This window comes from Trichechus manatus, unplaced genomic scaffold (genome assembly GCF_000243295.1).
Source record: "Trichechus manatus latirostris isolate Lorelei unplaced genomic scaffold, TriManLat1.0 scaffold00045, whole genome shotgun sequence".
Classification (NCBI taxonomy): Eukaryota; Metazoa; Chordata; class Mammalia; order Sirenia; family Trichechidae; genus Trichechus; species Trichechus manatus.
The window spans coordinates 1,695,116-1,722,273 of record NW_004443981.1 but is presented as its reverse complement, the minus strand read 5'-3'; the positions used below and the strand labels follow the sequence as shown (position 1 = coordinate 1,722,273).

The window sequence follows — 27,158 nt, the reverse complement described above, 5'->3', positions numbered from 1 at the left end:
TGCAGAGCAGCTGGTGGGTTCAAACTGCAGACCGTTCAGTTAGCAGCCGAGCTTTTATCTACTGTTCTGCCAGGGCTCCTTCAAGAGGTATGTTGTTTTTATTAGGTGTCGTTGAGTTGATTCCGACTCATAGCGACCCTACGTACAACAGAACGAAACACTGCCCGGTCCTGTGTGATCCTTACAATCGTTGCTATGTTTGAGCCCATTGTTGAAGTCACTGTGTCAGTCCATCTCATTGAGGGTCTTCCTCTTTTTCGCTAGCCCTCTACTTTATGAAGCATGATGTCCTTGTCCAGGGCCTGGTCCCTCCTGATAACATGTCCAAAGCATATGAGACAAAGTCTTGCCATCCTCACTTCTAAGGAGCATTCTGGCTGTACTTCTTCCAAGAGAGACTTATTCGTTCCATGGTATATTCGGTATTCTTCACCAGCACCATAATTCAAAGGCATCAATTCTTTTTCAGTCTTCCTTATTCATTGTCCAGCTTTTGCATGCATATGAGGTGATTGAAAACACGATGGCTTGGATCAGGCACACCTTAATGCTTAAAGTGACATCTTTTTTTTTTTTAACACTTTAAAGAGGTCTTATGCAGCAAATTTGCCCAATGCAATGGGTCATTTGATTTCTTGACTGCTACTTCCATTGTCATTGATTGTGGATCCAAGTAAAATGAAATCCTTGACAACTTCCATCTTTTCTCCGATTATCAAGGTGTTGCTTATTGGTCTAGTTGTGAGGATTTTTATTTTCTGTATGTTGCAGTGTAAGCCATACTGAAGGCTGTAGTCTTTGATCTTCATCAGTGAGTGCTTCAGGTCCTGTCAAGAGGTATAGAATGTCCAAATAATCAACAGTTTGTAAAGTTATCTCATATTGAATAGGTAGACATTGATCCAGCATGGAAGACCTTTGATTAAAGGTTTGGAATGTTCATATAGACATGCTCTTAGAGACCTAAAAAAATATAAGTAAAGAGTATATATAGATTAGATGATGTGCTTTATATTTATTCTACACAAATAATACCAGCTTTAAAAACGTAATATTCATAGCTAGTTTCATTTTTGGATGTATAATTTTCTAGAGCCTTTTCAGTCTGGTCTTTGTTTGAAAAAGTACTATTCATCCACCTTGCCTCTGTGTAAGACTGTGCCAGAGGCTACATGGGCACAGCCAGGGTCTTTGGGGAGCCTTAGGATACTGAAGGCAGACAGAGTCTTGGAGAACACTGTTCAGAAAGGGTAAATGAGATCTGAGTGTTCAGAAAGGGTAAATGAGATCTGAAGACTTGCACAAAGTCAGATGACAAGAACTAACATTAAAAGCCAGGCGTAAAAGCCCTCTGTCTATGTTCTTCTCACTTAATTATACTCGCCTGGCCCTGTAGACGTATGGAGTAGTCTTGGTAGGTGCAGCAAGAGATAGAATATTAGCTTAAAACGCATGAAATAGCTGTTTTGGAGATCAAAAAAGATAAATATCAGGGACTTCCTGTGGTTCAATCTATTGTATAAATCCTCAGACAAAAGTAGATAGGCATGAAGCTGCTGTGAGTTTGTATGGGAAATGGACAGGACCCGGTGGTTGCTGGAGAAAAGGTTGGCTTGTGGTTACTCTGTGGTTCCCTGGGTGGTGCAAACAGTTAAGCACTCGACTACTGGCTGAAAGGTTGGCTGTTCAAACCCACGCAGAGGCGCCGCAGAAGACAAGCTTGGTAATCTGCTTCCAAAAGATCACAGCCTTGAAAACCCTATGAAGCGGTTCTCCTCTGCAGATATGGAGTCATTACGAGTAGACATTGACTCCACGGCAAATAACAACCACCACCAGGGTTGCTCCAGGCTTAAGTGTGGTTAGGAGAAGGTAGATGGTAAGAGAACCTTCAGGAGACTTCCTGGGGGAAGCTACAGGGAACGAGGAAGTGGGCTGTGTGTGACTCTGAGGCAGAAGCCAGAACCTGCATTTCAACCCTTAACTCCCAACCACTCAGAAGAGGAAGGACTTTTCAACAGGCAGGGAAGATCATTTTAAGGATGAACTATGTTGTGAGTGCTGAAGTGCAAATAGTTTGTAAACTCGTGTTTGCTAGTAACTTTAGGCTGTATTTTTCCCTTGTTGGGCTAAGGACAAATAGATGTTTTCAACTTCTGACCAAGCTCAGAGACGCATGAAGAAGTGCTTCTATTTGACCACCTACTATTTGACTGTGTCAGAGTCCTGGAGCTCTTGCTAGGTCTGACTGAGGGTAAAAGTGTATATTTAATAAATGCAAGAAAATAAATTTTGAAACCCACTTTTAAAAACTTACATTTTTTAATTGGGTTGTATTTTCTTAGTCTGACCGTGCTAACCAAATCTCTTGAAGTGTGTTATTTTTCTCTCTGTCTTGCCTAGGTGCCATTTTTTTCTCTGTCTCTCTCTCCTTGTGTCTGTCTCTGCGCACTCTCTGTGTCTGTAGCTGTCTCTTTCTTTCTGCTCTGTATGTGTTTTTCTATCCCTCCACTGCCCCCCAACTTAGTCTTTCTCCCTCTCTGGAGTATCCCCAGTTTCTGACTTGGAAGTGAAACCTTCACAGTTGAATTCACATGTGGTGTTTTTTTCCCTTTTTTGTTTGTTCAGTTCCTCCAGGAGTGATCCAGAATGGAGCACGGGTTCTGAGCCGAGGGATGTTTCCCGGCGTCCGGCCGTTGCCAATCACTCCCATTGGAATGACAGCAGCCATGAGGTAAGGGATGCGCTTACTGGGTCAGCCCAGCCTGAGGAGTAAGGAGGGGATCCTCACGTCCCATGGGGCCACTTCAGGGGATGAAGAGGATCAGCCTCTACCTAGTTAAGCCAATAAGAGGAACTCCCAGGGACTCCAATAAAAAAATGTCAGTTTCTCCTTGGGTCATCAAATTATCCGGGTTTCTTGGCAAATGAAGAAATGGAGACAAGTTAAGTTTTTATTCTAAGAAACTAGGTGGAAAAAGTGAGTGGGCTGTTAATTAGTTTCTAGTGAAAGTTGTATGCAAAACTGAGTGTGCAAACTGCTTTGATAAAAGGTATATAAATAACAAGGAGCCGTTGTGGTGCAGTGGTTAAAGCACTTGGCTGCTAACCAAACGGTCAGCGGTTCGAACCCATCAGCCGCTCCACAGGAGAAAGATGTGGCAGTCTGCTTCCGTAAAGATTTACAGCTTTGGAAACCCTGTGGGACAGTTCTAATCTATCCTGTTGAGTCGGAATCAACTCAACGGCAGTGGGTTTGGTTTGGTTTGATATATAAATAATAGGTAGCATCATTCCCCTGAATCTGAGAACCAAATCAGTTACAAAGACACAGGAACTCTTCCTTGGATAAATGTCTTTCATCGATGCTTCTCATTCCAGCTCCAGAGTAGGGTCCACTGCCAGCTTAGAACCCTCACATGCACCAGGGGCAGCTCCTCTCCATTCTTCCTGCTGCTTCTGTCCCCACTCCTGCCCATCCATCAACCACTGCCAGACTAATTTCCTAAAAAGTGCCTTGCCAGCCTCTGTGGAAGCACCTTTCATGGCTCCTACCACATCCCCCAACCTCCCACCCAGTCCTCCTTTCTACTTGGGCTAAGTGTTTGTTTCCTGACTGTGTCCAGTATCTGCCCATCTTGTTTATACAGTTTGCTCTGGGTAGATTCAAGGCAATGCATCCCTCAAGTCTCTTCACAAAGGTGATTTCTTCTGAATGTGCCCTCTGAGCCAGCACCAGATGAATTATGCTTTCCTGTGAACCCATAACTGCCATGCTTTGTTGTGGTCCTTGGATGAGTTGACCCTGTGTCGTAGTAATTTCTAGGTGTCCCTCTCTGTCCTCAGTGGTGAGCTCGCCGAGCACAGGGGCTGGGATTCACCCAGTTTGTTGATGCCTCATTGCATGTTGCACAGTGCTGGGCTCAGGCTGCTGCCTTAGAAAAGACCTGTTAGACTGAGCTGCATCTCTTACAGCAACATCTTCTGCCTTTTTTCTGTGCCTGTGGGTCAAGTTCATACCTGAAGACCATTTTGCTTTCACAGTGTCTCATGTCCCAAATGAAACCAATCCAGAAAGTCTGTTTAGCCAGGGCCTGAGGGAGATGCAAAGTTGAGCTCCCTCATGTGAATCAGCCACATAGACTTTTTCCAACCATGGGGAGTTTCTCTTGTCTTTTAAACCCTACCAGTGACCCAACGTACTTTTGGTGTCTGGGACCTGATAAGGAGGGAAGGAGGGATAGATTAGATGGATGGGTGGATGGGTGGATGGATGGATGGATGGGATGGATGGATACGTCATTGGGTCAACTCTGACTTTTGGCGACCTTATGTACAACAGAATGCGACTTTGCCTGGTCCTGCATCGTCCTCACGATAGCCAGAGTGTTCAAGTCCATCACTGCAGCTATTATGCCGGTCCATCTCACCAAATGTCTTCCTCACCCTTGCTGGCCCTCTACTTCACTAAACATGATGTCCTCCTCTATAAATTGATCCCTCCTAATAACGTGTCCAAAGCAAATCAAGTCAGATAGTATTCTGTTGTGATCCCTAAGGTTTTCATTGACTGATTTTTGGAAGTAGATCACCAGGTCTTCCTTCTTAGTCTGTCTGAATCTGGAAGCTCTGCTGAAACCTGTCTACCATAGGTGATCCTGACGATATTTGAAATACTGGTGGCATAGCTTCCAGCATCATAGCAACATGCAAGCCACCACAGTATGACAAGCTAACAGACAGACAGATGGTGAATTAGGAGGAAGATTGATAGAAATTAGGATAGTGATTGAGTTGTAACTAACCTGACACAGTGAAGCTTTCCAAAAACTTATGGGAAGGATCCTTTTCTTGTAAGTCTCCAGTATGTTTCTTGGTTACCGTTAGATCTATAATTCTTTTTGAGTTCATAAATGGTAAACCTATTTTATGAAGCTAAAACATCAGTGCCTTTGCTTGACATTGTGAAAGCGACATAGTGTGGTTTCCATTCTTTTCTTAAAATCTTTCCCATCTCACCTCCAGTTTACCTTTTTGCTTGTGAAGAATTTGAGGCTATTTTGGTATGGAGTAACTATTTTTCATTAGTGGATACTAAGTATAGGCTTCTGTTTTCTCATATTGACCACTCTTCTAGTGCTTTCAAGCATAGCTTTCAATGCGGTTCCAGCCATCCCTTGTAAGGGCACAGAAGGTCCAGGCAGAGGGGGAAGGGAAACCTAAGGCCAGGTTGGCCTTCAGCAGGAGCTGCCCTAATTAGTTTGTTATCCTCATGTCATAGCTTATCACAAATTTTACTGATTAGTACCCTCTAGAGGCATAATTTGAGGAGCCCTGGTGGTGCAGTGGTTAAAGCCCTCAGCCACTAACCAAAAGGTTAGCAGTTCAAACCCACCAGCCACTCCATGGGAGAAAGATGTAGCAGTCTCCTCCTGCAAAGATTACAGCCTTGGAAACCCTATGGGGTCAGTTCTACTCTGTCCTATAGGGTTGCTATGAGTCAGATTCAACTCAATGGCAACGAGTTTAGAGGCATTATTTACAACATTGATTTTTTTTTTTTTTCCTGTTCCAATTAGAAGATAACAAAGCACTGCAGCAAAACAGTGAAGTCTTGTTTCTTTTCAGAAAGTTTCCTCTCATCTCATCCAGTAAGCATCTCAATTTGGCCACCTCCAAAGTAAAAGACCACAGAACAGTTTCCAGGGCTAGACTTGTGTATCATTCAGATCCAGTCAGGAGACAGAAACCACGCCAGGTACTAGAACAGAGAGAATTTAATATGAAGAATTGTGAAACCCGGTAGGAAGTTGTTCACCAGAAAACTGAAAGGGTAAAAAGAGAACTTAAGGTATCATGGAGATAGCAGTTACAGGAAGCAGCTACCACCTCTTGGGTTGAGGAAACAAAGGGAAGAGGTGGGAATTATTGCCCCAGGGACTCAGACCTCTGAGTCTTGGAGCCCAAATGAGGGACCTGTGGGGCTGGCATCCAGACCTCTGAGGAGGGGGCTCCAGCAAATGCTGGTACCTCTGAGAGAACATGAAGACGTAGGTTTTGTAAGTGTTATAAAAACAACTGACTGGGTTCAGCGGCTGCTATAGGAAGATACCGCCACTACTGGGGTGACCCAGGAACCAGAACACACAGGAAGGAGCATGTCCCTTCTTCCTCCATCAACTTCACGGTCTCTGTGTGGCTCCCCCTGTTGGCAGAACCTAACATGACATATATAGCTTTGCCATAACAGATGGCAAAGCAGAAATATGACTTTGCAGCGTCCCAGCCCAAGCATATAAAACAGTATGGAAGGGCCGGGTTTGGGGGTGAGAGACAATAGGTTGATAATGACACAACTTGCTTATAGTCTGTCCACTATAAACGCCTGCATAGTCTAACAAGAATGACCTTCCTGACCATCATAGCAGTGTGGAGCAGGAGCATTTCAGTAAAATGTACAAGTGCAGTTTGGAGGAACTAGACAATTTACTGTTTGCGTAAATAGAGATGACCAATGAAGAAAGCCGTTGTGCATTGTCAGTAGATCATCCAGATACCAGTTCTGGGTCTTCCATCCCCATTTCAAGGGAAATTAGGAGAAGGGGTAGTAAGCTCTTTAGGGTTAAAGATCCTTGCTTCTAATCTCTTGGCCTCTTTATGTCCCCAGTGCCCTGCAAATAGTAGACTCTCAGATGCTTTCAGAATTAAAGCGCATATACATAGTAACATAGGCATTTGCAAAATCAGTGTCTGGGTAAAACCCATTCAGAGGTGTTTGGGAAAAAAATCTTGTTTCGCACTTTCACACTGATTATAATCATTATTTTTGATTTGACCTTGTGTCAGTTGAACCTAAATTCAGCTGAAGTGGAAAGGAAAACAGTCCAACAGAGACTAGAACAACCCCGCATGTTGTCTTCCAGGCATCGTGGCAGTGACCTAGGCTTCTGCGGGTATGCAAATGTTTATGGGGGTTGCTGCCTGGCTGAGGGAGGGCAGGGAGAGTCATTAGCACCCACTAAAGACCAATTTCCTATTCCGCTTTGTGTGCCGGGTTTTCTATGTGACTCTAGCAACTTCTCCTTAAGTGAAAATATTTGTCTTTCAGGGATTTTTTTTTTCCTCCCCTCACTGCATGGCAAAGGCCATGTTTGTTTGTCTTAACTCTGAAACTGTTATTGACATAGATGAAGTGTTACTTTTATTAGCTGATCATTACACAGTGTGTATTTGCTGGGTTCCTTTGCATATAATTATGATGTGAAATCTCCTTGTAAGAGTATCTGTCAATAGTATAATTGACTTTACGGTGTTGACTTTGTACTCAGTAACCTCAGAGATTGGCCCATCCTTAGACAGTGGAAGCCTGGTTATTTTTAAATTTGCCTGAGTGTACCATCCTCAAGACACATTATCCTCCAAATAACAGCTCGCACGTCTTAAAGTTTTATGCCTGTGTTTTCTGCTGCTTTCCCAGGGAAATTTGTTGCAGATTACATTGAATGGAACAAAGGGTTACGGCCCTGGAAGAGCTGTTTCTGGCCCTCTTGGGAAATAGGAACCTCAGGTTTCTTACCTTTATGGGCTGCTTCCCAGGTAGAGGCCTGAGTCTGGGCCACCTTTGGTTTCAATTCTCTAGGATTTTTTTTTTTAAACCATCACTTCTTTTTATTTCTAAAACTTTGTCATCATCCCAAACAGAAACTCAGTACCTTAGGGCTCTTTTTGACCCAGACTGGCCACTCAGGTGGCAGAGAGGGCGCAAATGTCCAGGGGTCACCAGAGGATCGGGAGAGAACTGATGGGAGTGGGTCCTTCATGTGTCAGCTGGTTGCCAGCCAGCCAATTCCAACTCGTGACAACCCCATGTGTGTCAGAGTAAAACTGTGCTCCATAGGGTTGGCAGTGCTGATTTTTCAGAAGTAGACCCCCAGGCCTTTCTTCTGAGGTGCCTCTGGATGGACTTGAACCATCAACCTTTCAGTTAGCATCCCAGCACATTAACCACTTGTACCACCCAGGGACTCACATGGCATCAGGCCCCAGAGATTACACGCACGCTCTCAGGAGCCAAGTTTCCTTTGTCTATATCCTGTAGCTTTGTGATCTTGGGCAACACACCTGGGTTTCTCATGAGGAAAATAGTAACTGCTTTATAGGTTGTTAGGGTAAACACACAGTTATGTACCTGGCATGTGGTAAGCACCATGCGAGTATTTGATAATTTGGAGAGCCTGATGCATTCATCCAGTCTATCCTCTATGAACCTTCCCTGGTCCTCTTCCTTAGCACTTTAGGAGAAGGCTTAGATTGAGCTTCTTAATGCCACCTCCAACCAGTTGCCATGGAGTCAACGCCGACTCATGGCGCCCCAGTGTATGTCAGAGTAGCACTGTGTTCCATAGGGTTTTCAATGGTTGGTTTTTCTGAGGAGCCTCTGCGTGGACTTGAACTTCTAACCATTTAGTTAGCAGCCAAGCGTGTTAACTGTACCATCCAGTGTAAACTTGTGGTGAAGCCATTGGTTTTGAGGAGTGATGACCATCATCTGGAGTACAAGTCTACACTACAGCATGTTATCAAATTACAATAAAGTTCTATCTAATCACCACCTAGCAGCTCTCACCCCTACGTCTGTTTTAATTTTATTTGGATCTCCAGGGATCGCAGTGAAACCTGAAATTCCCACGGAACATGAAGCAAGTCAGGAATTAATGGTCCTTATTATAATACAACCCTTAGTCTGTCAGTTTGTCATACTGTGAGGGCTTGCGTGTTGCTGTGAGGCTGGAAGCTATGGCCCTGGTGTTCAAATACCAGCAGGGTCACCCATGGTGGACAGGTTTCACCTGAGCTTCCAAACTAAGACAGACTAGGAAGAAGACAAAGAAGCCATGGTGTTTTCAGTAGCCTCATTTGCATGCAAAAGCTAGGCGATGGATACGGAAGACTGAAGAATTGACACCTTTAAATTGTAGTGTTGGTGAAGAATATTGGTGAAGAATATTGAATACACTGTGGAGTGCCAGAAGAACAAACAAATCTGTCTTGCAAGAAGTACAGTCAGAATGCTTCTTAGAAACGAGGATGGCAAGACTTTGTCTCACATACTTTGGACATGTTATCAGGAGGGACCAGTCCCTGGAGAAGGACATCATACTAGGTAAAGTAGAGGCTCAGCAAAAAAGAGGAAGACCCTCAACAAGATGGATTGACACAATGGCTGCAACAGTGGAGTCAAGCATAACAAGGATCATGAGGATGGCGCAGGACTGGGCAGTGTTTCGTTCTGTTGTACATAGGATCACTGTGAGTCGGAACTGACTTGACTGCACCTAACAACAACAATTGTAATACAAAAAGTTAATTCTCATGGTCATGTCAAAATAGAGTCATCAGGAAAATCCATCTATCAGTCTAAGATCTGCTCCTAGTCTTCTTTGACTTTGCCGTTGAGAAGGTATTTGTAAGAAGAGTTCAGGAAGTCAGCAACCTTGCATATTAAGACAGGGTGTAGTCTGATTATGCAACTTAAGGGAGAATTTTGCCATTGATTTTTTTTAATTGTATTTGTTTGGATTTTTAAAACCAGTCACCTACTGACCTTTGTCATCTGGAATTGTTGTCTTTGAAAGCAGTTCTAAAACTTAGATTATGCTTTGTGGCGGGAGGGAGAGGCGAAAATACAAAAGGAATGGGTTTGAGGAAAAAGGTCAAAAGAAAACCAGGGGCAGAGCATGCTCTTGAGTCCTCATCTGACCCCCCAGTTTCAGTAAGCAGTTGCTATGAGTTGGAATCAACTCTATGGTGATAGGTTTTGTTTTTGTTTGTTTTGATTTGTTTTTGACTTCTGGTCCAGCAATATAAGCAAGACCAGAGATCTTAGTATATGAAATTTGATCAGCATCCTACAGTTGCTCCTCATGTTTCAAATCTGTTGCATTGGTTAGTCTTTGAAAGCCCTAGTGGCTCTTTTTTCTGTAGTATCTAAAAATCCTCTGAACTCCTGATCATTCTGGACTCTGTCAAATGCAAAACAGTTCCTAGTGAAACAGAGTTTTAGGATCGTTCCTCTTTATGTTCTGTGATACAGCACAAAGAAGGAATCACAGTCACCTCAGCAGTTTAGAACAACCATTTGCAGCTCATGAGAGAAAATTGTGGTCTCCCTGGAGCTGACCACTGAGGCAGAGCTCCTGGGGTTGGTGGACCAATATGTGTCCCAGGAAGAACTCTCTGGCCACAGCGGTCATCTGAGACCCCTGCTTGACCTCTGCTACTGTGCATCCATGAAATTGCAGAATTCTAGAATCTTTGTTGTTGTCAGGCGCTTTCGAGTTGGCTTCAACTCATAGCAGCCTCATGCACAGCAGAACAAAATGTTGCCCAATGCTCACAATAGTAAGAATGTTGGAGCCCATTGTTGCAGCCACTGTGTCAGTCCATCTCATTGAGGGTCTTCCTCTTTTTACACTGACACTCACCAAGCATGATGTCCTTCTCCAGGGATTTGTACCTCCTGATAACGTCCAAAGTAAGCAAGACAAAGTCTTGCCATCCTTGCTTCTAATGAGCATTCTAGCTGTCCTTCCACAAGGACAGATTTGTTGTTCTTCTAGCAGTCCATGGTATATTCAGTCTTCAATTGCTTCAATTCTTCTTCAGTCTTCCTTTTTTATTGTCCAACTTTTGCGTGCATATGAGGTGATTGAAAAGACCATGGCTTGGATCGGGATTCATCTTTATTTTATACCTAAGATTCAGGTAGACTTAGACTGGATTTCATGGAAGATGTTGGGAAGAACTGTAAACTCATAAGTTAAACTAACCTAAATGACTTCCCTCTCCCAGGTAGAACTTGACACTTGGTTAAGAAATAATCTTATACTTCTATTAAACTGCTGTTACACCATCTACTGCAGGCTCTTCCACAGAAATCCTCATCCTTCTTCGTAGTGTTCATCTTCCTCTCAGTTTCTCGGGCTACTCTCTTTTTTAAGTATATTTTTATTTTGTGATATTTAATTCATCTTCCCTGAAAGGAAACCACAATCCAAATTTTGTTATTTACTTTTTCCATGCTTTTAAAATTACTCTTGCTATCCCTAAACAATGTATTATTTTGTTTTGCTTTTGAGTTTGATATAAATGAAATGATACTATATGTATTCATTTCTGACTTGCTTTTTATTTAACTCATTATTAGATTTATCCATTTTGCTGCATGTAGCTTTTATTGAATCATTTTCACTGCTATATAATATTCCATTATGTGAATATTCCAGTTTTTTGTTTTTTTTTAAAGATATTTGGATCATTTATAGTTCTTTTGCTGTTACAAACAATGCTATGATGGAAATCCTTGTACATGTCTCCAGATTTCATTTAAGATACCTGTTCAGGAGAGGAGTTGTTGTATTGAAGGGTATGTACATGCTCAGCTTTACAAAAACCTATAAAACCAAACCCATTGCTGTCAAGCTGATAACAACATGTGACAACACCATGTGTGTCAGAGTAGAACTGTGCTCCATAGGGTTTTCAATGCCTGGTTTTTCAGAGGTAGAACTCCAGGCTTTTCTTCCGAGGCATCTCTAGGTGGACTCGAACCTCCAACCTTTTAGTTAACAGCTGAACACGTTAACCGTTTGCACCACCCAGACACTCCTCAGCTCTACAAGGTAATGCCAAATCATTTTCCAAAGTGCTTGTATCAGTTTACACTCCCACCAGCAGTTCCTGTTGCTCTGCATCCTAACCTACATTTGGAATTGTCATACTTTGTATTTCAACCAACCTAGTAATGGTATCTCATTATGCTTTAATTTGCATATCCTTTGTTACTAAAGATGTTGCACAGTTTTCATATATTTAATTGGCTGTTTAAATGTGTTTGTTTATGGATTGCCTGTTCAACATTTTGCTCATTTTTCTATTGAACTGTTTCTCTTTTTCTTATCTTCATAGAAGTTGTTTACATATTCTAGCTATAGTCCTTTATTGAGTGTATGTGTTGCAGATAACTTCTATAAGTTTTGGCTGGTCTTTTCACTCTCTTTAGTAGTATCTTTTGATGAACAGAAGTTCTTAATTTTCATATTTATCAATCACATTTCTCAGTCTTTTTCTTTATGAAAGCTGGTGTTTTATTAAAAAAAATAAAAAATCTCCATACTCCAAGGTGTGTAGTCACATGTAGTTTATTCTAAAAGATTTAAAGTTTTTCCTTTCACATTTAAGTCTGTTATCCATCTGGAGTTAATTATTTGTATATGGTATGAGGTGGAGATCCATTACATTATTTTCCATATGGGTAATCATTAGCCCAGCCTCACTTATAAAATTGCTCCTCTTTTCCCAGCTGATGTGAAGTGCCAGTTCTTATCAGGTTTCTTTACATATGTGGGCTTATTTTGGAGATCTTTTTACTATTTCATATTTGGCTTATCCTGGTTGTTGATACTATCTATTTCATATTTGTATTGCCCTGTGGTAATGCCACACTGTCTGAATGATTTTAGCTTTATAGAAAGTCTTAAATCTAGTAGCTCAGGTCTGGGGTGCCATGTTAATGATTTACAATTGATATGATGTTTGCTCTTGGTATTTCGGTAAATATCGTTTATCATAATGAAAAAAGTTATTGCTAATTTTCTAGGATAGTTTATCATAAATGGTTACTGAATTCGTTAAAAAAAAAAAAAAAAGTCAAAAGGTGGCATGGCATCTGACCTCGTCTAAACTAACAAGATGGAGGAAAGAGAATCAAGATCATCAGTCCGAGGTGTAATGATTCCTGTGAGGTGGAGATCAGACATAATCCCTCTCTCCAACCTTTTTAGCAATTCTGACACCAGCCATCCCTCCCACGGCACTCTTTTCTTCTGTGCTGGGCTCAATAATTCATCGCAGTGGCCACATAGAACTCACAGACCATATTCACAGTTATGGGGTTTATTAGGGAAGTAACAGGTTACAACTCAGGATCAGGAATGACTCAGGATTTAGTTCTGCAGTCAGGACAGCTTCTTCTCAGCTGTGCCCAGAGGCAGACCTCTCTCTGGCCCTTAGCCTTCAGCCTGGCCTCTGCTCTGCTCAGGCAAGTGTTACAAAGCTCTTTAGCTCCACCAGTAAGGGCCCAGAAGCACCCCACTCCTCCAGGAAGCCTCGGCCCGAAGGTGCTCAGCTCTCTCACTCCATGGGTCGTCAAGACTAGCTCCACCAAGTGCCCAGAGGCATCCCAGTCTGCAAGGAATCCTCCTTCCCAAAGGTTCTCAGCCCTTTTGCTCTGTGGGTCAGCCCGCCCACTGTAGCCTCCTTGCTCTGTGGGCCAAGAAGCCCACTGCGCTGTCTTGCACTGGTCTCCTGATTCTGCTGCCACTATTTCTTTGCCACAGCTCCTCACCATCTTACATTGTCTCCAGTATTACAGCTCTCTGTCTGTTTTCTGGGTCTGGGAGTTTCTCAGCTCAGGGACCCCAGGTCCAAAGGACACACTCCACTCCTGGTCCCCTCTCTGCTCTGGGATTCACTCCCTTTTTAAGCCTAGTGGGATGGCAAAACTGACCAATCCACTTATTAGGGTTCTGTACAATTTATTTGCATGGTCCCACCCTCACAGGGTTCCATGCACCTTATTTGCATTCTTAGCAGGCTGTCCAATCCCCTTGGTGGGCCACAAACACCTTATTTGCATAGTACCACCCAGTCATTATGTGGGGAGTTATAAAACCATGCATGGCTAAAAGGGCCATATTAAGTAATTCACTGCACCACAGAATTTCATCCAAAAATTTTTTTTGCATCATTAAAGATAACTATAAAATTTTTCTCTTTCATGATTTCACTGTGAAGCTAGTTATAAATTTCCCAAGTTTGAAAAAAAAAAACTTGCATTCCTGAATATATTTGCTAGTGATACATTATATTTTTTATAGATTACAAGAGTTGGCGCGCTAACTCATAGTTTATGTAAAGAGTTGGTGAGCTAATGCATAGTTTATGTATGAATTTGTCATTATTTTTCATGCCCCATGTTTCTCTAGTGCTATCTTTTCCTTGTTTTAGTGTCAAGATTACATTAACCTCACAAAATGAGTTAAAGAGTAGTCACTCTTTTTTCTATGTCTCTGAGTTTACATAAGATCAGAATTATCTGTTCTTTTATGTTTACTGGAACTTGCTTGCAAAACAGTCTGGTGTTGATGTTTTCTGTGTGGGGTCAAATTTAACTGTTCTTTTAATTTATTGATTGATTATAGGACAACATATTTGATTTCTTTTTTAATCCATTTTGGTATTTGTCCATTTCACTTCAGTTTTCAAGTATGTTGGCATGCAGTTATTCGTAACATATCTTGTCACCTCTTTAAATATCTCCTGCATTTGTAGTTGTGGGGTTTTTGTTTGTTGTTTGTTTTTCCTTATCACTTGTATCATCTCTCTTTTTTGTTGATTAATCTTGCCAGACATTTGTGTGTTTTGCTTTTTTCCTCCCCCAAAGAATGAACTTTTTTTTAAATCTCTATTTTGCATTTTGTTGTGCATTTGTTCTCTATTTCATTGATTTCTACTTTTTTAAATAATTTCCTTTCCACTTTCTTTGACTTTATTCTCTTCTAAGTTGTCTAGATTGGATACTTTTCAACCTTTGTTTTTCTAAAAAAAGAGCTTTAAAGTTATAATCTCCCTCAAATTGCTACTTAGTTGCATCCCATAAAATTGTGATATCTATTTTCATTTTTAAATGCAAACTTTTCCAGTTTTCTTTGTGATTTCTTTTTTGATCCATGGATGTTTTTAGAAATGTATTTTCAACCCTAAAGAAAAGGGATTTTTTTTTTTTTTTTTTTAGTTGCCTCTTCAGCATTGATTATTAACTTCAGTGTATTGTGGGCAGAGAATTTATCTGTAAGATGCTACTTCCTTGAAATTGGTTGAGACTTGCTATATGGTCTAGTATAATTTAATTTTTATTAATATTTCATGTATGCTTCAAAGGAATATGCCTTCTCCATTCTTAGCACATATTCCATATTTGTCCATTAGATCAAATCTTCTGCATACCAACTGTGCATGTGCTTGGTGTGGATGGTGAGAGGGAAAGAAACAGAGAAAGAAAGCACAAGCTTGATCAATTGAATACTGAGAGTGATGTATTAACATTTCCCATTACAATGCAGAGTTGACATCTTCTCCTCTATAGCTCTTTAAATTCTGGCTCTTTATATTTTGAAGCTATCTTATTAGAAGTATCCATGGTTTAAACTGTTATATCTTCCTGGTGAAATGAACCTTTATGAATATTTAATGATTTTCTTTATCTATAGTAATGATTTTTTGCCTCATTGTCTATCATATCTGGTTTTAATACAGCCATACCAGCATGATGCAATGTTTTCCATCCTTTTATTTTTAACCTTTCTCTATCCTTAAGCTCTAGATTTGTCTCTTATAAACAATATGTAACTTTTTTTTTTAATTCATGATAATGATCTTTTCCTTTTAGCTGAAGATTTTTTTGCCTGTTTTTTATTGACATATTTGGATTCATTTCTGTCATCTTATTTTATATTTGTTTGTCTTAATTTTTTCCGGTTCTTTTTCCTTTCTAGCATTATTTTAAATTGATTGAGATTCTCCCACTCTTTATTCCACTTTTTTTCCTTCTAATGGTTGAGAAGTTGTATATTCTGTTTCTCTTCTTTTAATGCTGATCCTAGAAATTTTACCATGACTGTTTTAAAAAGTTAATCAATATTCTTTTGATCAATACAGGGCCCTTGGAATACTTTAACTCCAGTTCCTTTCTCCTCCCAACTGATATATGCTGTATTTGTCAAGTACTTTGGTTCTCTTTTGGTTTCTGTTTTCTTTAAGCCATTTAGTGATCATTATTATTGTTTTGTACAGTCAGTTCTTATTTACATTTTCTTTGCTTATCATTTCTTTTTACATCTCAGACCTTCCTTTTTGGATTATTTTTTTCTTTTTCCTAAAATATATTCTTGAGAAGTTCCTATTGTGAGGGTCTGCCTCTTGTGTAAAGTCCTGAATTTTGGTCTAAAACATACGTATTTTGCACTCATTCTTGAAAGATGGTTTTGTTGGATATAATATTTTAGGTTGACAGTTTTTTTTTTCTCTCAGCTCTTTGAAAATATTGTTCTGTGTTCATCAGCTTCACTTGTTTTGTCTTCACTGTTGCTTTTCTTTAGTTGATATGGTTTCTTTGTATTTATCCTGCATGGAATTTGTCAGACTTCTAAATCTGGAGATTGGCATCTTTCATCAAAACGAGAGGAGTCTCAGCCATTTTTATGTACTGGATCATCCCCATTTTTTCTTTTCACTCTGGAGCTCCTCTTAGATTTATATTGGATCTTCTTATGCTCCATATTGTCCAACCTTTCTTCCATATTTTCCATCTCTCTCTGTATCTCTCAGCTGCATTTTAGGTAATATTTCCAGATCTTTCTTAACTAGTTTCTCTCTTCAGCTCGATTGAGTTTGGTTTTTTTTTTTTTGTTTGTTTGTTTTTAATTTCAGGGACTGTGTTTTTTCATTTCTAAAAATTCTTTTTGGTGCTTTCTGAAATAGGCCTGCTTAGTTTTAATAGTCTGTTGCTTTTTTTTTTTTAATTCCCTCCTTTATTTCTTTAAACACATTTTACATTCTGTATCTAATTTTTTCATTATTTTCAGTCTTTGCAGTTCAGATTCTATCATATCCTTTCCTTTTGTTATCTTGCTTATGGTGACTAATTTCCTGTTTGTTCAATGATTTTTGATTATGAAGCTGTGTTTCTTGAAATCTTATCTCTGGGAATTCTTTGTGGCTTGAGTTTAAAAAAATATGTTCTTCCTGAAAGAATTTTCATTTTCTTCTAGTAGGCACCATTGGGCACTTGAAATTAAATTTAGCCTGGGGTCTTTTGGGCTATACTATTAGTAGAATTCTAGCCTGGCACCCATAAGACTTCTGTTTTGCGGTTAAGAATTCTCAGGGGAGGCTCCCCCACCCACTGCCCCATTCATTGTAGAGCCAAGATTAAGGCTGACATTTATCTCCATTATCTGCCTGTGAGGGGCATTACTTTTCCCTTGAACCTGATTTGAGGGTGTCATCCTTCAGGAGCCCTGGTTTTATACATGGCATTTTTATGTTTAGATGTTTCTAGTGACTTGTTTGCTAGTGGGTGTGGTGATTTTCGATTATGAGCATCTACTTGAATATCTGCTTCAGTTTAATCTGTGGAAACCCTAATGGGCTAAATTAGGGGTACTTTCCTCCAGAGAGGAAATTTCTGCTGGGATCCTAAGAGACCAATATACCTGAGGCCACTTTAACATCCTTTAAGTGGCCACAGTAATCATGGAGCTCCCAGACTCAGTCTTCCTGCCACATCCCCTCACATAAGTTTGGCCTCTTGTCCCAGTGCTGGTATGGGCATTTGCTTAAGGGAAACCCTAGCTTTCTTGGTTGCCTACTGCTCCGTTTCAGGTTTTTTCTCTTTATTTTATATTTATTTTTTTCATTTATGTGTTTGAGGTATATATGGATATGTATGTGGGTCTCTGAGATTCCCCTTATTTTCTAGTGAGCCCAGCAATGCCTTAAAGATAAATTGCTTTACTTTATCTAACTTTTAAGTATTGTATTTGGAAGCGTGCCTTCCAAAGTCCCCTCTGCCACCCTGCTGAAAGTGGAAGACTCGTCATATCTTCCAGGTCTTTCTACCTAATGGTTGGCTCTAGACAGAAGACTGTACTACCTCCAGCCCACTGCTTCTACAACCCCATTCATTCAGTCTGCTTTTCTTCACACTTGCAAAAGATCAGAGTCCTCAAGTAAATCCCTTGGGAGGGTGACTTTACTCTAGATAGCAGCCTCTAGGTTTAAAGCCATTGGTTCCAGAGAAGACCCTAGTGTACCAGGTAAAAGATAGAGGCAACACATATTGATTATACTGTAATGGAACAAATAATTAACTGGTAGAGAAAACAGCAAAATGGCCACGTCTAATCACAAGCTCTACCTTAACTTGCTGATTGAAAGCATTGCTCTTTCTCAGCCTGAACTGATGTGATTTCTCACTTTTTATGTTCAGTGTTTCCCATCTCTTTAATACAAGAATTAATATCAGGTTTATATGAGAGATTAACAGCATGTGGTTTTGTTGAGCCATGTGCTTAAACTCTTAAAGGCCTCGTAAACCCGAGTGACTTTAATTTATGCTAATGTATGATAATTGTGAGTATCTTTACATGTAAATCAGCTAAAACTGAAAAATTGCAGGGATTTAAAATGCATCCCATGTTCATTCTAATGAATGATTTTTGAGGAGATGGTTTGGAATTCACCTTCCAACATGCTCACGATGGCTGGTTTCTTCCCTGTAAGCGTTTGGTTTCCAGTAATGACAACCTAGAAAGATGTGGCAGTCTGCTTCCATAAAGATTACAGCCTTGGAAACCCGATGGGACAGTTCTACTCTGTCCTGTAGGGTTGCTGTGAGTCGGAAGCGACTTGACGGCAACGGGTTTTGGGTAGTGACAACCCCTGCAGGTTTGACATCAAGTTACTGCAGCTGGCTTGCACCATCATGAATGACATTGTGTCACCCTGTTAATAATTGAAGGTGCTTATCACTTCCTGCTGAGTTTTTGTGTATAATTTACGGATTATGAGCCCATTCTAATATCTCAGGGAAAGTTAATTTTATCAAATGACAAAGAGATACGTTTATATTTTAATTCTAACTCCCTGAGGTTACATCTGTGTACCTGTTTTCATCAAGAAATATTGTCAACGGGTGTATTGGTTTCCTGTCTTTATCACAGCAAACTTCCTTCCTCAAGGGGTACAGGGAGACATTTCAAAGTACTGTTTGAACCGTCTTTGAGGACCACCTGGGCCTCCTTGGACAAGACACAGAGCTCTCTGTGTTTTAGTTTGTTTCTCTGTAAAATGGTTGTGCGAGGCCAGTGTTCCAGCGCGTGGGATGTGGAACCATATGGCGTGCAATGTGATCGAGGAAGTCCCAGACACCCTGCACTATGTAACACAGAATCACAGGCTGTGACAGTGGCTTTCTTTTCTCGTTTCCTTTCATTCATCTCACCTCTTTAAGAAAGTCTTAGTTTGGACAAACAAAATAACCAGTTCCGTTGAGTCGACCCTGAGTTATGACAACCCCATGAGTGTCAGAGTAGAACTGTGCTCCGTAGGGCTTTCAATGGCTGATTTTATCAGTTAACATAATAATAATGTTGACACAACTTGTACAAGGAAAGGTCATGGAAGCTCCATAGACACATCCAAACTCCCTGCGGGACTGAATTGCTGGACGGAGGGTTGTGGGGACCATGGTCTCGGGGAACATCTAGCTCAATTGGCATAACACAGTTTATAATGACAGTGTTCTACATTCTACCTTGGTGAGTAGCGTCTGGGGTCTTAAAAGCCTGTGAGCAGTCATCTAAGATATTCCACTGGTCTCACTCCTTCTGGAGCAAGGGAGAATGAAGAGAACAAGATACACAGAAAGGATTAGTCCAAAGGACTAATGGACCACAGCTATCACGGCCTCCACCAGACTGAGTCCAGTACCACTAGATGGTGCCTGGCTACCACTGACTGCTCTGACCAGGATCACAACAGAGGGTCCTGGACAGAGCTGGAGAAGGATATAGAACAAAATTCTAACTCACAAAAAAAGACCTAATTTACCGGCCTGACAGACTGGAGAAATCCCAGGACTATGGCCCCCAGACACCCTTTTAGCTCAGTGGTGAAGTTACTCCTGAGGTTCACCGTTGAGCCAGGGATTGGACAGCCCCATAAAACAAATGGGACTAATGAGGCACAGCAGTCCAGGAACAAGGACTAGAAGGCAGGAGGGGACAGGAAAACTGGTGATAGGGAACCCAAGGTTGAGAAGGGACAACGTTGACATGTCATGGGGTTGTTAACCATTGTCATAGGGCAATATGTGTACTAACTGTTTAACGAGAAACTATTTGTTCTGTAAACCTTCACCTAACATACAAAAAAGAAGAATTATCTATGGGAGATCAAATTGACAACAGCAACTCAGAAGGGTTGATGGGAGGCCTAGGGGGCAGTGAGTTGAAGATAATGGTGATGGAATAACTTGGAAAAGGATAGTGAGAACAGCAGCATAACTGGAAGAATGTAATTAATGTTACTGAATTATACATGTAGAAACTTTTGAAATGGTGTAACTTTGGCTATGTATATTTTCACCAAAAAAAAAAAGGTGGAGAAGGGAGAGTGTTGGCATGTTGTGGGGTTGTTAACCAGTGTCATAAAACAATGTGTACTATTTAATGAGAAACTGTTTGTTCTGTAAACCATCTAATGTACAATAAAAAAAATATAAAAAAAGAAAGTGTTAGTTTAGTTCTAGTGCGTTTTAGTTTTAGCACCTCTCTAATACTTGTTTATGGAGCCCAGGTTGAGCAGTGGTTAAGAGGTACAGATGGTAACCAAAAGGTTGGCAGTTCAAATCCCCAGCCTCTCCTTGGAAACCCTATGGGACAGTTCTACTCTGTCGTATAGGGTCGCTATGAGTCAGAAGTTGACAGCAGCGGGTTTAATACTTGTTTGGGTCGTTGGTGGTCCAATGGTAGAATTCTCGCCTTCCATGTGGGAGACCTGGGTTTGATTCCTGATCAGTGCATCTCATGTACAGCCACCACCCATCCATCAGTGGAGGCTTGCGTGTTTCCACGGAGCTTCTAGACCAAGATTGACTTGGAAGAAAGGCCTAGCAATCTACTTCTGAAAATCAGCCAATGAATACTCTATGGATTGCAATGGTCCAGTCACAACTGATCATGGAGATGGTACAGGACTGGGCAGCGTTTAGGTCCGTTGAGCACAGGGTTGCCATGACTCAGGGGCCAACTCCATGGCAGCTAACACTAACATCAAGAATGCTTGCATATCCCCACCGTTTAAGAAAGAAGTTCTGAGGCTCCAAACCTTTTCTTCTTGCAGTAGCATGAAGCTAAAATTTAATATCATTGCTTAGGTTCTAGTGTGTTTTCTCCCCAAGCTATGTATTTTTAAAGTTTTCAGACCTACAGAAACACGGAAACAATAGCACAACGAACACCATATGCCTTTCACGCTAAGAACTAACTTTTTGCAACACGTGCTGTATTTCTTCCTTGGTTGCTGTCACAGTTCTCCCACTTTCCATCTCCCTTTCCATATATGATGTGAGAGGAATCATATACCACTTAACTGTGGTAGTGAAGGTAAATCATAAGCACCATATATTAAAAAATAAGGATTCAGAACTTTTTTTTTTTTAAGCCAGACCTAGTCCAGTTTATCATCCAAGTATAGTTGGGTTCACTCAAACTTTTTAATACTAGTTCAGTAGATGAATTATTTTTGTCCGGTTTTACCTTAAACAACGAAGATCAAGAACACCATAACACGAGGTTTTCATTTGCTTTTAATCGTTATTAATAGCTAGTTGTGCAATTAATTATATTTATCAAATTTTATAATCTGGTAACACCTCAAAGTGATCTTTTCTCAGCCACTTTTATACACCCAAGACAGAGCCAAGAAACAGAATTCTGCAGAAAACAGGTATCCCTGAGACCATTCCCCAAAGCTCAGGGGCTGTGTTGAAGGCAAGCCCTGAGGAAATCCTCTTTAGGGCTCTTTACTCTCACTTTATGCTCCATCCCCATAAGCCTCCTTACCCACAATAGAAAGAAAAAACCAGGCTTCTTGGGCAAGCACGCCACAGCAACAGGAAGTGGAAGTGAACCAGCTAACAGCAAGAGAGAAGACCAGGTAAAACTTCTTGAGCGCCATGAAGAACCATCCTCCATGCTCAGAGCTTTGCATTTAATCCCCACACAGCCCTGTCAGGTAGAACAGTCTGCTCAAGGTCACGGATAAACAAGACAAGGCTGGGATGTGAGCACAGGTCTGTCTGACTCGAAAGCCAGGCTCTTTCTATGAGGATGGTGGAGGGCTGCGGATCTGGGAATCACAGAACCTAGGATACAAGCTGGAATCCTTCTGGAGCCTGCTGGGACTTATTTGTGCAAAGGCATACATTACAGTTTTGGGGGTTTATCATGATGATCTGGAGGAACCTTGGTGTTGTTAGCTGCCGTCAGGTCAGCCTCTGACTCGTGGTGACCCCGTGCACAATGGAACGAAACACTGCCCGGTCCTGCGCCATTCCCATGTTCAGTTGCAGATGGGACTGTTGTGATCCATAGGATTTTCATTGGCTGTTTTTCAGAAGTAGATAGCCAGCCGTTTCTTCCTAGTCCATCTTAGTCTGAAAGCTCTGCTGAAATCTGTTCAGCATCATAGCAACACGCAAGCCTCCAGGTGACAGACAGGTGGTGGCCACACGAGGCGCATTGGTCAAGAATCAGAGCTGGGTCTCCCGCGTGGAAGGCGAGAGTTCTACTACTGAACCATCCCCTACCCCTTGAAGCTTCTGGCAAATGTTAAATTTAACAGTTTTGCTGGTGGACATTACGGAGGGGATTCTCATCACCAGCTTCAATTTAGCCAAGTACCACAGGCCCTGGAACACCGAGAATGGAGGAGGGTCTGTGACCTCTCTCCCTGCTACACCGTTTGCAGTGGAGCCTTGCCTCTCCTTCCCATGCACTTTCTGTGTGGGCTGCAGCTGGGTCTCTGTGAGCCTTCAAGGCCCACAGAGGTGGCAGGAGGGAAGGAAGAGGGGCTTGCTATGGCATCTCATTGGTGGGGCTGGACCCCAGAGCCTTCCCCCTGGTACTGTATCCTCAGGGAGTGCCTAGTAAATCATGATGGTAGAGAGCCACTGTCATCTTCCCAGACTTCATCCTCTTTGCCACATGATTCCATCTTTTCTTATACTTCCTCAGTATATCTGTTGAGTGCCCACCGCTTGCCGGGCCAGTGGTAGCCACTGGGGACACAGCAGTGACTGGGCCCTGTCTTGTGGAGCTAACATGCTAACAGGAAGCACCGAGATTGAAGGAGTCCTTGCACAGTTTCTAGTGATGGTAGAGGAAGCCCTGATGGCATAATGGTAAGTGCTCAGCTGCTAACCAAAAGGTTGGCTGTTCGAACCACCAGTGGCTCTGCAGGAGAAGGACCTGGTGATCTGCTTCTGTAAAGATTACAGCCAAGAAAACCCTATGGGGCCCTTCTACTCTGTCATATGGGGTCACTATGGGTCAGAATCAATGCAGTGGTACCCAACAATGATGGTAGTAAGTGCTGTCTGCAGAGGGAAAGTCAAAAGAGTACACACAGTTGGAGTCATCCAGGAATGGATGGTCATGTTCCCCAGATCTGTTAGAAGTGTATCATCGGGCAGGTAAGCTTGTGGGAATTGGGGCTGACATGTGCAATAGGACACTCCTCACCCCTGCCCGTATCCTTCAGCCCTGTGTCCAAAGTCAGATGCCACATCTCCCACAAAACTTCCCTGGAGCCTTCCCTCTCTGGTCTCCAGCTCTAAGTAACCCTCCCCTCCTCTGCGTATGCATCCCTCTGGTTTCCAACTCCCCTGAACACCTACTGTGTGCCAGGCCCAGTCAGGAGGACAGCTGCAGTGCCCCCCCACAGAATAGAGGGTCCAGCCAGGACTCAGCATCATAACCATTGCTCGTACGCCAGGTACTGATCCAGACACCTGCAGGCATTCATTCATGTCCTCATCCAAACAGCCCCGTGGGATGTAGTTATTATTCCCACTTTGCAGCTAAGCAAGCACAGGGAAGGCCAGTACATTACCCAGACATAAACACACGAAGAAAATAATCACAGGTGTGGTGAATGCTGTGGGGTCCTGATAGAAATGTATAATGGGGGGACCTAAAAAAAAACAGTCGTCAAGTCGATTCCATCCCATGGCATAGGAACACTTTGCTTCACAGAGTTTTCAATGGCTGATTTTTAGAAGTAGATCACCAGGACTTTCTTCTGAGGCATGTTTGAGTAGACTCAAAACACCAACTTTTCAATTAGTAGCCAAATATGTTAACTCTTTGCACCATCCAAGGACTCCAACAGAGGACCAAGTTATAGGGAAATCAGGAGAGTGTGAGTCAGTCTGATGATGTGGTTAAGTGCTCGGGCTTAAGAATCTCACAGATCCAACCCCAGTACTTAGTAGCTGTGTGATTTTAAGTAAGTTACTTAATTTCTCCAGAACTCGCTTCCAGTATCTGTAAATTAAGGATGTAAATATCCACTTTACAGCATTAGAAGCAATCACATATGCAGACTGAGCACAGTGCCCAGCTGGTTATGAGTTCAGTAAATAGTAGCTTATTGCTCTTTAGTCTGTGATGTGACTGTGACTTACTTCCGTTTGAGACCGTAAGCATCTTTGTGACGGTGGCTGTATCGGAATCGACTTTGTCAGCCTCCCCCGGGACCCTTCGCAAGGTCATGCATTTGCATGATGTGTTTGGTGAATGTTTGTGGAATGAATGCATGAGCAAGGAGGTACGTGAGTGAATAACTGTCACCACATGGCAGGTAGCTCTGCTGAACATGGATTTAGTCTTCTGACCAAAGACTCCTGATATAGCGGCTCTAGAAGAGAGTGTGCTTTCTTCTCTGGAGTACCCAGCCAGCACCTGGCCGTGTTGGCGGGTCTGTGGGAGCAAAGGCTTGATTCCTGCATTTTAATCTGAGAGACTGAGCTTCCAGCCCTGTCACTTTAGGCAGAGAGTTGTTAAGACATCTCATCCACACAAATCATGTGCAGATGCCACCGGTGATGGGGGAGAAGCAGGGATGAGTTAGGTATTGGGATTTAGGACCCTGTCTTCAAAGCAGATCACCCATTGCCCCTCGGTTTCTGAACGGCTGGATTTACATTGAAGGAGTTGCTGTTGGAACGCGGGTGGGCGGCTGGTGTCTCCTCCATCAAACCCCAAAACCAAACCCGTTGCCGTGGAGTTGATTCTAACTCCTGGCGACGCCACGCGTTACCGAGCGAGCTCCATAGGGTTTTCTTGGCTATAATCGTTACAGAAGCAGATCATCAGGCACCGCTGGGTGGGTTTGAACCACCAACCTTTAAGTTAGTAGTCGAGCGCCAACCGTTTATGCCACCCAGAGACCTTCGTGTCTCCATGAGAGGATGTTTAATCTGTGTCCCCTTTGTGTCTCCCACCCCCGCCCACTGTCCCCGCCTGCAGGAACGGCATCACCAGCTGCCGGATGCGGACTGAGAGCGAGCCGTCGTGCGGCTCCCCAGTGGTCAGCGGCGACCCCAAGGAGGATCACAACTACAGCAGTGCCAAATCCTCCAATGCCCGGAGCTCCTCCCCAGCCAGCGACTCCATCTCCTCCTCCTCGGCCGACGACCACTACGAGTTCGCCACCAAGGGCAGCCAGGAGGGCAGCGAAGGCAGCGAGGGGAGCTTCCAAAGCCATGAGAGCCACAGCGACACGGAGGAGGACGACAGGAAACACAGCCAGAAGGAGGCCAAGGATGCCCTGGGAGACAGCGGCTACGCGTCCCAGCACAGGAAGCGGCAGCACCTGGCCAAGGCGAGGAAGGTCGCCAGCGACACGCTGCCCCTCAAGAAGAGACGCACGGAAAAGCCGCCTGAGAGCGACGACGAGGAGGTGAAGGAGGCGGCGGGGTCGCTCCTGCACTTGGCGGGGATCCGGTCCTGTCTGAATAACATCACCAATCGGACGGCAAAGGGGCAGAAAGAGCAAAAGGAAACCCCAAAAAATTAAAAACAAGTCACCGATTTGTTTTGAACTTCCGGCCATTTGGTTTCAGCATGTCAGGAGATTTCTAATGATTTGTGGCAATATCAGCAATTTATTAATTTTTTTTTTTTCTTTCTTGGTTTGGTTTTCTTTTCTTTCTTTTTTTTTTTTTTTTAATTTGCCCCTCTCCTTTGTTTTTGGACCCTTAAGAATTTTATTTTTAAAGGAGATTGAAGCCATAGAACTCATATTGACACTCAGCTGTTTTACAAAAAGCTTTTCATTCTCTGAAGACAAAACCGAAAAAGCCAAAATGACCGTTGCTTCCTCCAGCTTGTCAGAAACACGTGGCTGAACCCGCAGGGATGTCACCATTAATGCCACGGGAGACACATCAGCACCTAGAAGGCACGTGTGGAAGGTAGTCATTGTTCAGGCCCAACCCTTAGGTTTAAAACGTCCCTGAGTGAATGTGCAGGAAGTGACTGGGAGCAGGAGAAGCCCCTTGTCCCCCTAGGAGCAGGCCCCAGCTAGTGGCACTAGGCGTCAAATTGTGCCAGGAAGGCCTTTGGTCGGGAGTCGGCCGCCAGTCCCCTGTGCTTCTTACGAGGTGGACACTGGACTGTTGATACGCGTCAGGTGTCAGCAAGTCATGAGAAGAAAACGGGGTAAATTTTTAGTGATGTTGCTAATCATTGAATTCTGTTCTATATTAAGAAAATGTTCTAGAAGCCATAAGCCTGAAGGTTGGCCCTGCACACACACACACACACACACAAGCACGCACACACATGAGAGAGAAAACTGATGCAGAAAACAAGCTATGTCTTCTTAACTGCCCAAGTGAAAAGCAATCAAATCCAAGAAATTGTAATCACTGTTAAGGAAGGAGATAACGGTGCAGATATTTTTCTGTCTATCAAAAGTATTTGATCCAAGTGGGGGGAAAAAAAAAGAAAGAAAAGGAAACAAAAAGCTACAGAACCTGCCATTAGTATTATGGTGTGTTTTTAAAAAGGTTAAAGGCACATTGATGGACAAAAAAGGTAAAATATGACAAAAAATAAATAAAAATAAACTCCTATACTGCCCTCAACACGGAGTTCACAATCAGTGTCAGGCAGGATTCATCATTGTGAAAATCAGTGATTTCCACATTCAGCCATTGTAGCCAGCAGAAATTTCTGACCCACAGTGCATGGATTCCTTTGAAAAGAAAAAAGAAAAAAAAAAAATCAGAAAAACACAAACTTTTTTTTTATTCAGAAATAACAAAGTTCTTGTAAGGTAAATAATGTATTTAGCATGAAGCATGAATTATTTTCATATAAATATAGAAACTAGAGAAAAGGCTATGCCTCTAATTTTTAAGCCCTTAGGCTTAGAGAGTCTTGGTTTCCCTTTTTTTTTTTTTTTTT

The 27,158-nt window shown here is 42.3% G+C and overlaps 1 protein-coding gene across 7 annotated transcripts in view; it reads left to right on the top strand.

Annotated features, from left to right (window-relative positions):
• FOXN3 (forkhead box N3) overlaps nt 1-27,035 on the top strand; it is a 454,396-nt gene extending 427,361 nt beyond the window's left edge. For 5 of the 7 annotated variants that reach the window (XM_023731694.1, XM_023731692.1, XM_023731691.1 and 2 more), the window contains exons 6-7: nt 2,629-2,734; nt 25,215-25,764. In XM_023731694.1, the coding sequence (XP_023587462.1) occupies nt 2,629-2,734; nt 25,215-25,764 (656 nt within the window). Of the gene's footprint in view, nt 1-2,628; nt 2,735-25,214 lie in introns of all 7 variants that reach the window. The other 2 variants (XM_023731693.1, XM_023731689.1) reach the window with 1 other exon arrangement.
• Nucleotides 27,036-27,158: the final 123 nt, after the last annotated feature.